Source organism: Gracilinanus agilis, chromosome 4, assembly GCF_016433145.1.
Source record: "Gracilinanus agilis isolate LMUSP501 chromosome 4, AgileGrace, whole genome shotgun sequence".
Lineage (NCBI taxonomy): Eukaryota > Metazoa > Chordata > Mammalia > Didelphimorphia > Didelphidae > Gracilinanus > Gracilinanus agilis.
In genome coordinates, this window is record NC_058133.1 from 363,247,477 (window position 1) to 363,260,041 (window position 12,565).

At 34.0% G+C, this 12,565-nt stretch overlaps 1 protein-coding gene across 2 annotated transcripts in view; it reads right to left on the reverse strand.

The window, feature by feature from the left end:
* Positions 1 to 2,273: 2,273 nt before the first annotated feature.
* Positions 2,274 to 12,565, reverse strand: part of LAMA4 (laminin subunit alpha 4) — a 211,411-nt gene continuing 201,119 nt past the window's right edge. For both annotated transcript variants that reach the window (XM_044676736.1, XM_044676735.1), the window contains exons 34-38: positions 12,224 to 12,383; positions 10,650 to 10,780; positions 9,151 to 9,244; positions 8,072 to 8,191; positions 2,274 to 2,727 (exon numbers count right to left, since the gene is read on the reverse strand). In XM_044676736.1, the coding sequence (XP_044532671.1) occupies positions 2,582 to 2,727; positions 8,072 to 8,191; positions 9,151 to 9,244; positions 10,650 to 10,780; positions 12,224 to 12,383 (651 nt within the window). In that variant the 3' untranslated portion in view covers positions 2,274 to 2,581. The remainder of the gene's footprint in view (positions 2,728 to 8,071; positions 8,192 to 9,150; positions 9,245 to 10,649; positions 10,781 to 12,223; positions 12,384 to 12,565) is intronic.

Genomic DNA, 12,565 nt, shown 5'->3' on the forward strand with positions numbered 1-12,565 from the left:
AATGCTGCATGAATGGACATGCTTTCAGAGCCTTTAGTAACTGAGGGACCTGTTGGAGGCATGGGATTTGGCAGTATATGTATTTGATGCTATTTCCTCTGAAGAAAAGGGAAAGGAGGACATCACTAGAGGCAGAATAGGGTCCATAGATGTTCCTGTGACTATTTCAAGGTATGGTCTTCTTTTTAATGATTCATTCTTAGGAAACTACATTTGTATGAGTAGTATGAATTCATTTGAAATTAGAAACGATTTTCTTCTACTCTAGTCTCTGTGCAGTCTTTAGTAAACCATTCAACATCCTATTTCAAATTGGATTATTCTCTTCATAGGCATTAACTCTGTTTCTATCTCCTTATTTTGCTATTATAACCTTGTTTATATTGCTGAATACGTAGTTTTCTCAGATTAAACCTATATGTTGTAGTAATTTAAAAATCAGCATAATGTGGTAGATAGGTGAATGAAAAAATCTGGTTACCTTTCAAATCACAAAGACTCAACTGCTAAGGATCTGCTACATTTTCTTTTAAGTGACAATAAATGTATATAGTTAGAAGAGTGCTGGTCTAGGACTTGAGACCTGCTTCCAATCATGCTGTTGATCCACCACGGGACCATGAGTAGTTACTCTGTGACTTGGGGCAAGCTGATTTCTTAAGTCTAGTTTTCCTCTTGTGAATTTAGGGGGATGGAACAAATTATTGGAAGGACCTCAGCTGGCACTAAAATTCTTCGTAGTAAGAGTCAAAACGGTTTTCACATTTAAATACCATGGTATCATAGTGAGACAACTTTACAGAGCAGTTTGGAACCAATCTGGAACTGAAGTTTTTATATTTAATAAAGGCTATGATAGAAATTATATCTGCCCTAGCCCCAAAGTAAATCTGGTCAAGGAGTTTCCATGTTACCTCCCTTATCTCCAATGTATTCCTTTGCCTAAAATGAATGAATTAAATTAAATTTGATAAACATGTACTATCTGGTTCTTATATGTAGAATGTTTTGTTAGGTCTGAGATAGGTAAATACAACAGTTCCTACTCTCAGATAACTTATAATCTAGAATAGAACATTAAGTAAATGATTAGTATATTCCCACATACACACATGTACATGTCTTTATATATTTAATATATATTATATTATAATAATATAATAATATAAATACACACATGTCATCCAGGCTATTGCAATAATTGCCTTTCTGGTTTTCACTTCTTTGTTCACATTACTATATAAATCCAATCATATAATTCCACTGCTTACGACTCTTCAACTCTCCAACTTAAAGATGAATTTGTGGAGGTGTTCATTTCTGTCTGACTGTGTGGGCGCCATTTGGGGTTTTCTTGTCAGATACTGAATTGGTTTGCCATTTTCTTTTCCAACTCATTTTACAGATGAGGAAACTGAGGCAAACAGGATTAAATGACTTTCCCAGGGTCACCTACCAAGTAAATATCTAGGTCCAGATTTGAACTCAGGAAGATGAATCTTCCTGATTGCAGGTCTGGCATTCTAACCACTGTGCCAACTAGTTGCCTCTTCAAAGTGAATACTAAAGTACAAACTCTTTGGATTGGTATTAATTCTTGCATTCAAGGTAGCTAGATAGTGCAATGGGGAGAATGCTGGGCCTAGAAGGAGATCTGAGTTAATATCCATAGACATTTATTAACTATTTGACCCTGGGCAAGTCACTTTGCTTTTGTAAGGTTTCAATTTCCTAAACTGTAAAAAAGATGATAATAATAGCACCTGTCTCAGAGGGTTGTTGTGAGGATCATATGAAATAATATTTTAAGTGCAGTGTCTTCAGCATAGTGGATGCCCAAGAAATATTTATTGATTTATTGCTTGTTTCATAACAGTGTTACTAATAAAGATGTATGGCAATAATACACATCTCTGATTCATTTAAAATAAATAATACACATGGAAGGAAAAATAGAGATTTGTTTTCCTTTGTTCAGTTTATCTAATTGTCTTTTTACTTCTGTTGCAAAAATGGATTAAACTCCCACTTTCTGGAAGATTTATTTTACTTTAAACCCTTCATATATACTACAAACATAAAATTTGAATACTATTCTGTCAGAACAACAAAATTGCACTAATAAATTTATTGTCTGGATATATTCTTTAATGTGTATTAACAAATCTTTTCAAGGTAAACAAAGCTGAGGGCAAAGTTGGGATCGAATGAAAGTTTTATAACATCTCCCTGAAAATGAACAAATTAACCTATGAAAAACATGTCAAGACACCTTTAAAAACACAAATTTTTATTTTATTTTTTTTACAGACAGGAACAGTATACCTAACCAACATAAAATAAGTGCATTGTCAGTACACAGAAATTTAGCACTCCTTTTGTTTTCAACTGCAAATATTAAAGATTGAAAATAAGCATCCAAGTGAGAAATCCTAAATACAATCTATCAGCTCGATGAGCTCGTGATTCATCATGGGTCCTTTTGTTTAGAGAAAGAGATGCTGTTCCTTGTTGGTAGGACTTTTGTTTCTTCAGTGCTCTAAAGAACTTTGTACTTTGGTTGGCTTCTGTTTGGCTTATATCAGGCTGCTGGACAAGAATTAATGCTCACAGCCCCACTGACCAGTGCTGCTTTACTGAAGCTCACTGGGCGTTCGTCAATCACGAAGTTTCGGAGGCAGCCAGTGAAGGGTCTAACTGAGGTCAAGCTTGGTGTCAGGAGGGATTCTGAGAGGAACAAGAAAGAGGAATTATTTTATCCTAAGCCCAGATGTTACTAAACTGTGAAAAATAAGTGTAATGTTGCAAGCAAGATCATGGTGATTTATGCACAAGAAAGTAGAGAGTAACTAAATTATTTGACTTTAAGCCACTGGAACTAAACAGAGGTGGCTCCTGGTGGTCATTACTAAGCAGTTCACATGAAAAATCTCAGGGCAGTGTATATAACACTTCATAAAGTCTCCATCCAATTATAAAATTCAGATTAAAAATGTTTTTTTTCTATTTAATACCGAGTAATTTTTCTCTGAAATATATAACATGTTTCACCTTGATTTTCATGGTCAAATTCCTATTTGTGATTCATTTAATCTAGTTGTACCCCAGACTGAAATGTTATTTAGATTATATGATAATATATGCATGTCTATATCATATTACCTGCCTTGATATTATAAATATAATGCTTTCTTAGCAAGGATAGGAAGGGGGATAAAGAATGAGAGATTTGGGGGTATTACTAATGTGAGAATTTGTTTCTCTTGGATAAACACATTCATTATAATTTATTACATATTTATAACAAAGCATATGTATTATATTATGTTACATATTGTATTGTGTTATATGTAAAAAAGAGAAAAATAAATGGTAAAAACAACAGAAAAGAATGCGGTGGCCTTGCATCTCACTCAGAGATTAGATTATAAAGTCATTCTATATTGTGAAAATTTCACGTTGTCCAAATTACCATTCAGTACGGTATTGTGGAATAGGGATAGCTAGAAAGCAAGTAAGGAGGGGATGTTGGGCTTCCAAGGTGGTTGATTTTTTTTGTATGAGCATTAATACTTCAGAAATAAAGGCTTGATTTATTATTTTGTCCATCATCTAGACTTAAGAAAATGTTAGTAATGCAAATTAAATGTAAAAGTATCTGTGTATGTATCCCTGATCCCCCTGCCCCAAAGAGCCTGGTTGTTAATTGACCAGCACATCCAGGCATTGCTTTATAAACATTGCTTGAATTCAGCAAGAAAGAAGGCTCAGAGATTGAAGGCATCACCAGACATGAGGCCTCATAAGTATAGGCTAATATCTACAATAATAACAACAAAAGCTACTACCACCACTAACCGCTACCACTACCACTACCACTATTACTACTATGATTAGGATACAACGACCACCATTACCACCACCACCTGATATATCTATCTATCTATATATATAGATAGATAGATAGATAGATAGATAGACAGACAGAAGGACAAATAGATAGATGGACAGACAAATAGATAGACCAACAGATGAATGGATGGTTGGATAGACAAACAATTTTAGAGTTTGAAAAGTGCTTTACATCCATTTAAGCCTTATGAAACCCTTAGGATTAGGACTCTTAACAGACATCAATATGCCTTAGGTAGTAGATGAAAGGGAAATTATTTTAATGTATACAACTAAATGTACATTTTACTTTATTTTTTTCATAATACTCAGCTAAGCTATTGATCCAGAAAAAGAAGGGAACTTCTACTTGAACAGCTGAAAACAAAAATAAGTCAAAACTTAGCTGTCAGAAAAATTAATGATTAAAGGAAAATTTATTTTGAAAAAGCTTCATTTGTAAATGATTCTTCTTCTTACTGTTATTTTAAACTTTTAACTTCTGTTTTAGAATTGATACCAAGTATAGGTTCCAAGGTAGAAAAGCAGTTAGAACCAGGCAGTTAGGTAAAGTGACTTCCCAGGGTCATGCAACTAGGAAGTGTCTGAGGTCAGATTTGAACCCTGGTCCTCTTGACTCCAAGCCTGGCTCTCTGTCCACTGAGCAACCTAGCTGCCCCCATAAATGATTATTTTAGAAGGTAATCAGTCTGCTGCATGGCTTCATCTTTCTTTTTTTTTTTAAACTCTTACCTTCCTTCTTAAACTCAAGAAAGAAGTTCTCATATAAACAGTGTTATATGAGAACTGTGTATTGGTTCCAAGGCAGAAGAGCAGTAAGGGCTTGGCAATGGGGGTTAAGTGACTTGCCCAGGCTCACACAGCTGGGTAGTGTCTGATACCAAATTTGAACCTGGGACCTCTCATCTCTAGGCCTGGCTCTCAATCCACTGAGCCACCCAGCTGCCCCACCTCTTTCTTTTTCAAAGGAAGAAAACATTATACAGATGAGCCAGGATACAATGAAATCAAAGGACATATGACAGGGGCTTTCTATTTGAACAGAACAGTAGGAAAGCCAACTATTAGTTCTCCCACTCTTAGTAAGAAATAGAATAGAATATCTGTGGGTATGATGAAGAAGAGATTCTAACATTACACAAATTGAGGTAAGAAGGTCATGCTGAAAGATGTCATAGGAACAAAGACCTCCAGAGCAAACATTAGATTCACATCTACTATCTCATGTTTATTCTGCTATGTACACTTACAGAATAGAGGTGAAGAGAATAGTAAACATTATATAAATCATCTCTATTTCTCTTTTTTATTTTTCTCTGTTTTTGTGGACAAGTGCTAAGTGTGAATTACCAGTAGATAATGTGATTCCATTATAAAAGTTTTAGCTGTGAATTTTCATGAACCTCTTATACTTCATACAGTTAATTTTATCTTCACATCACCCATTTTGAGAGAGTGTGTTACTTTGGAGCAAAGACTGATTCTGAGTCTCTATATCATTGAATTTTGTTAACTTTTCTGTTTTTCTCTTCATGATTTCTATCACCTCTGGGCATTCATGCTTTAGTCATGTTCATAAATATAATTTTAAAAGATGTATATTTAGAAGGATTTTAGCCTTATTTTTTCCCAAGAAGTGGTTTTGGATGGTAAACAAAGAAAATGAAAAATATCTTTTCTCTGAGTTTGGTATACATGCCCACTGGCATGTCATAGGGACTTAAATTTGTTTTATTGTTATCTTAATCTTGAAGAGTGCTCATAGACTATGTGTATTAATTGCATCAGCATGATTAAATGAGTTGGAAGTACAGAAAGAATATAAGGCAAAGCACTTTTGAGAGATTAGAGCCATTCAAAAAACTTAAATTCCTTTTAGGCAAAGCTTATTACTTTGTGTGTAGAGAAGTCAACACAGATATGGTTTGTTATTGTAGATAAAAAATGGAAGACATATAGAAATCAGTAACTGCAAAAGGAGAATAAAAAAGGTCAGGACAACAAATGGAACATCTTCACTTAATTTTTGTACATTAATTAACAAAACTGAAGGTACCTAGGAAGACAGATCATACTGTATACATAAAGTATGGGGGAAACCCAATTCCTACTTAAGATTGCAATATAATCATAGAATTTTAGAATTGAAGGGTAACTAAGGAAACTTACAAATCAGCTATCTAATCAAATTCCCACCACATGGTAGTGAATTTGTATGACTTGACAAGACTCAGCTCTTTTTCATGTACTTCATCATTAGAAGTATGAAAGTCAATTAAACAGAAAATACCAATGATAGAAATTAAAGGAAGATGGAAAGAACTCATCACTCCATTGGTTAATTTGAAAACTAAATAAGTACCTGATTTGCTTAAGGGCAAGAACTATGTCTGAGAATCTAGTCCTGAAGACAGAGTTTTGCACATAACAGGCACACAATAAATATTAGTTAATTTGATTGGAAAAGTAAAGTCAAAAAGACCTGGAATTTTTAGAGACAATACTATTTTTCATTAAAACTGTTTATGAATTTCACCTATAATATTTTTCCTTTAATGGGATAGAAAAATCCAAGACAGTGTTACATGAGAAACAAGAAGGTCTATAAGCTTTTAAAAGCATATATATTTCTTGGCATTGCTGCATTTGGACTTTGAGCACTGAACAAAAGTTGTGCAACATAGAAATAGCAGTGTCAATTTTGTGAATGGAGTAGAGTCATATTGCAGAATAGAAGAATAGAATGGAAACATTAAGATATAGGTGGACTTTGGGCTGATTTTTTTAAAGAGGTGGGGTGGGATTAGAGAAAGGCACATTTTTATTCTTATATGAATCGCTTTCACTAATTCGGAGATACTTCTTGTCATTGTCACTGCTACTTTTTGGAAGACTCCCAGTAGGCAAAGAGAACTCCATGTTTTCCAAACATCCCGTGTAGACTTCATTAACTGAAGATTCCCCCTGTCCCTGTCATCTTTTCAATCTTTCCCTCTTCATGCTTTAAGCATTTGGGGAAGTTGGGGAGCATGTATTCATAGAAGGTAGTTGGAAATGTTTTTATAAGAAAGCAAAAAAATCTTCACATTTTCCCCATAAAACCAAACAAATCCCACATGCAAAGGTTTAAGAATCTTAATCCTACATCTGCCCCATCAACCAAAAATTTATACTTGGGGCCTAGATTTGACTTCTGCCATTGTTTATAAGTATGTGAAATGAAAGTAGGCATAAGCAAGATATAGCATTTTGTTTGGGGCTCATAGGAAAGTTTATTTAAAAAAACTCAAGCCCTTAAAATATCTTTTTAATATCAACCTAACATATTTTGCAATTCTTCATTGATTATGGTAGGAACCTTACTGTTAATGTTTCCAGAGTCACAGAGAGAAACTCCATTTTCTTATTATTACTACAATAGAATGAGAAAGCATATGTTTGCAGCTATTGCTTCCATTTGGACTGTTTTTGAGGAAGTGAAAATGATATCTGCCTTTCCCTTTTCTAGTCAGTTGTGGACAATGAGAGCAGGCATGTGCTATGTGTGGTGGTCCCCAAAGTTCCCATGATTTTGGAATAGTTTACATGTCTTGTTTTCTCCTTTACTCTAGTTTTTAGTGGCTAGGGAAATGGAGTGCTAAGGAATATGCCAACATATACAACAACAGTGAGTAGTTAGGACAGAATCTTTTATCTTAGAAATGTTGGATTTTCCAGTTTGCTGTTAATTTGTCTGTGATCTTGGGTAAGGTCTTCTCAACTTTGAAAAAACCCTTAAATATGTCAAAGGACACTCTAAATAATTAAATTTTTTGTGTGAAGGCTGAAAATCAATAATCATGGGATTTTCAACAATATAATAACAAACATGTGAAACTAGTTTTGACATTTCCTCAATTAAATCAATAACACCGTTGCTTCTTGGCAATGTCAATTGATTGCATGATGACTCCATTCACTATCCCATAGATTTCTTAGATCAAAACTCCCTTCCTTGTCCATCATTCTCCTACAGGTGTTATATCCTTCTATTGCAACTTAAATTCCTTGAAGGCAGATACCATTTCATTTTTTCCACTTTGTATTTGTTTCCCCATTATCTAATACACAATAAATGCTTAATAAATGTATCCTTAATTCATTCCTTTAGAAATCTTACCAGGAACACCTCCAACAAATACAGGCTCCCTGTGATCAACTGATTTTGGATTGAGGGGACCAACCACATGGTTGACTTCAGAATCTACATCCAGTTGAACCACATTGGAATCTCTAATAACTGAAATGCAATGGAAAAGATGATTATAAGAAACACCCCTGCAGCATTTACTTTGTATACAAAAGCATAATTTCCTTTGCATCCTTATCTGATAGTCAGTATACTTTTTATTCATTTTTAATACTTTCTCTCTCTCACACACACACACATATTTATATATACACAAGATCTCATTGTTCTGTAAGAAAGGTTATGAAAGGTAGACTTGGGGGTGGGTGTTGTCAACAAGATAAGTTCCTCTACCTCTATGAAATTCAGTTTCTTTGTGTGTGAAATAGAGATTATCACCCAAACTATCTTGGGTCTATGGGGACCAAACAAGTAGTGTTTTTATTTTAAGGGATTGCTATCTGGGTAGGGTTCAAGGCTGGATGTATTTGGAAATGAAAGTGATGGTAAAAAGATAGTGTGTATAAAGTACTTTGTAAACCTTAAAGTGTGACATAAGTATCAGCGTTTGCCATTATTATCATAGTATTAAATAATTGCTACAACATTTTCCAGTTATAGGATAAAAAGTGATTCGGAAAGTTTTCTCTTGTAATTTAGCTTTGGCAAATGTGTGTGATTTTAAAAATCTTGCATTCTTTTCTTGTATAATTTATATTTTCAGTGTATATAGTTCTTAATCAAATGCTGAACTAGATTTTTTAACATCTTATGGACCAGACTTTTAACAATATGAGTGAATTGAAAATGTAATCATTTTGATTGTTAAAAACAGTATTATATACATTCTGTGACTTGAAGAATGGGGAAGTAACCTCTAGGAAAAAACCACACATGCATATATATTCATAATGGAGTCATTGTGTGAACAAAATAACCAAAGAGAGTTATTTTGATCACACAATGACTCCATCTATGGTATTGCTCATAGTCTACATTCCACATCAGGTTCAATCTCACATCTGAGTGCTTATGCCCATTCTTTTCAAGGAAACAAACATTTTACTCACCTGTTATTCTGTGCCATCTGCCATCACAGAGACTCTGTTTGGGTGTAACTGAAGTAGAAAAGTCTCTGATGCCATTGTTGACCTTTGCTATGACCTGTAAAAATATATATACAATCATCTATCCTTTTTATTAAGAGAACATTATTTTGTTTCACTTTTCCCCTCAGTTATGTGTAGCATTTTCCTTATTGAAAAAGAATTCTCAATATATTGTATAACAGATAAAAAAAACCTATCCATGGCTTCAGACAGCAATATCTTCTATACTTGTACACTAGGGGACACTCTTTTGCCAGATAAGTAAAATAAGCTTTATATATTCAAGTCCCTAAATGAGAAAACCAAAACGGTGACAAATTTAAGGGGGAAAAAAAAAGCATAGGAAGAGAATAGCAAACACGGATAAAAGATGACATTCTTTTGGGGATGTTTTATATGACTTAAGAAAAAAAGCACTTGAATTTGTATAAGTTAATAATATCTGATAGATCATTGAAAATGTAATTTTTTTATTAGTACTTGTATGAAAGACTTAAGATTCTAATGTCATATTGTTTTGCAGTAGAAGTAGTTTTAAATGACAATTAGAAAATTTCAGGTTGCAAGTCATTAAAAAGAAGTGTACAGATCAAATTTGGGGTCAGTTGGTGTACAGCAGTGATGTACAACCTTTTGAGCTCAGTGTGTCAAAATTTGCCAAAAAACGAGCGTAACTCGGGCGGTGTGTCACTTCGAGAAAAAACACATAAGTTTGCTACATTTATAGTTTAAATAACAAAAATGTATAATTTTAGTATATAACTGTATTTAATAAACCAAATTAGGTAAATTAATATAGGTAGAATTGTCATCCATAGTGCAGAGTGTCTACACTACACTATAGCAAATGTTTCATCCTCGGCCCCCAGCCCCATACTTCTCTGTATGTGGCCACATGTGGTCGCGTGTCATCAAGAATGGCTATGTGTGACACATGTGTCATAGGTTTGCCATCACCAGTGTACAGTCTTATTATATGCTTTCATGATCATAGTTTATTTTGTGATAAAGGACATTCACTTTCTCTACTTTGTCAAAATCCCTTACATTTATTTATTTATTTATTTTTTTGGTGAGGCTAGAGATGGAAGATGAGGATTCTCCTATCATCTTGCCATTCTTAAATAAGAAATTTAAATACAACATTTATTACAGAATAATAGTATCTCAGATTTATCAGGGGCCTCAGTTGCTATATAATACAAACCAGACTTAGTCAAGTATTACCCCTACAATGAACCACCTCTTTTGTGCAAAGTATTCCTGCCTTTTCTTGACATATTCTAAGGGACAGAAACTTTGAGAGGTTCATTAGATTTTAAATGCTCACATTTGAATTTAATTTTATTACTTCTCCATCACTTCATTAGAAGGAGATTTAGTCATGATTCTAGAAAAGAAATCTTCTTATCTGGAATCCAAGGGCCAAGGAAGGAAGATGTGAATAAGTAAAGTCCTACCTGCCCATTTTTCATGTGGACATTCAGGTACTCTCCATTCACACTGTGGCCATGGACCAGTATTCCTGAACTGCTTCTGGGACGAACTTCAAATGCTATCTCAAATTTCAATCCAATATTGAAAGACTCATCTGTAAGAAGAAATATTACCAATATATGCTTACATATGGTATACTCTACCCTTCCTAGTTTTATTTGATTCTGAAAGGCATAGATTTTACACATTTTATTATTCATTTAAATTTTTAGACTATGTTTCATTGAATGGTTACAGAATGAGTGTTTTCATTATGCTGTAGTATTATGAACTGTGCAACAGTAGGCAAGTTGTTTAATCTCTTCAAATCTCAGTTTTCTCATTCATAAGATGGGGATAATACTTGTTCTGTTTACCTTACAGGATTGTCGTGAAATTTAAATTAGATAATACATAGAAAAAAACAACTTGTAAAACTTAAATACCATATCAATATTAGCTATCAGCATCATTATTAAGTTTACAAAGGATCACTATTCCCTGGAAATTAGAATTTAAAATGTCAGTGACATTCCCTCCCCTTTGCCCCATATGTGCCATCTTTCTTTTTTTTAAACCTACTTTTTACCAAAAAAAAAATTTTATAGAGTCAGAAAAAAATAATAGCAAAATTCATCTGGAAGAACAAAAGGTCAAGAATATTTAAAAAAATAAATTAAAAAGATATGAAGGTCGGCTAGTAGTACTAGATCTCAAACTATATTACAAAGTGGTAATCATCAAAACTATTGGGTATTGGCTAAGAAATAAAATGATGGGGGCAGCTGGGTGGCTCAGTGGATTGAGAGCCAGGCCTAGAGACAAGAGGACCTAGGTTCAAATCTGACCTCAGATACTTCCTAGCTATGTGACCCTGGACAAGTCACTTAACCCCCATTGCCTAGCCCTTACCACTAGAAGCTCTAGAATAAAGCACTAGAAGAAAGGTTTGATAGCCCAGTGGGAAGAGGGCTAACTTTGGAGTCAAGAGGACCTGGGTTTAAATCCCAGCTCTGCCATCTAACTACTTGTGTGATTTGGGGCAAGACCTGTTTAGATTTCAGTTTCTTCATCTTTGAAATGAGGGAAATGGACTTAATGGCTTCTAAGGTCCCTTCTAGCTCTAAATCTATGATGTTATGATTCAGGATAAGAGCTAGGATTGTTTCAAAGGCACCTTCTAGTGATTTTCTACCTAATATTTCTAATTCTGATTCTCTGATTTAAAATTTTACTGATAATTACTATAGCAAAAATACACAGGTTTTAGGAGTAGGTTAATTTTTTGGCTATATCTTATACTTAAATTTGTTTTTCATTTGTATTAAGACAAGTTCATCTTTTACTTACTCTGTTGATGAATGATTGAAATCTCATGGTATGTTTATGATAGAGATGAAGTAAGGAAGAGAAGGGCTATAGTGATGGAGAAAATTCACATCAGGAAATTTAGTAAGGATTTTCTGAAATTCTTGCCTGGTGGCTCAAGAATTCTTCCTATTGAGCTGCTACCAATACAGGCATGTTTCATGAATCCCATTATTTAGCATCATGTTACCTAGAATCACATATCCTCCTTCTGCTGAAAAGTATGTTCCACTTTCCATTGGTCCTTCAAAACAAGGAGTAACACTGAATGTTTGAGAAGCAGTGGTAATCGAGGTCCCATTGAGCTGAAGATTGCTGAGACAACCACTGAAACTATAGACGGAATTAATCTGAGGGAAGAAGAGATGAATGGAAAGTTAATTTTTAAAGTGAGTTTTCTCTTCTGCTTCATAGAAACATTAAAGGGCTAGCAAATATGGAGAGCTTACAAGCATTAAGGGAAAGTAATAAGACCTATTTATGTTTTATTTATTCAACTATTCAAGTGCCTGGACCTTTTTAATGCAATTTC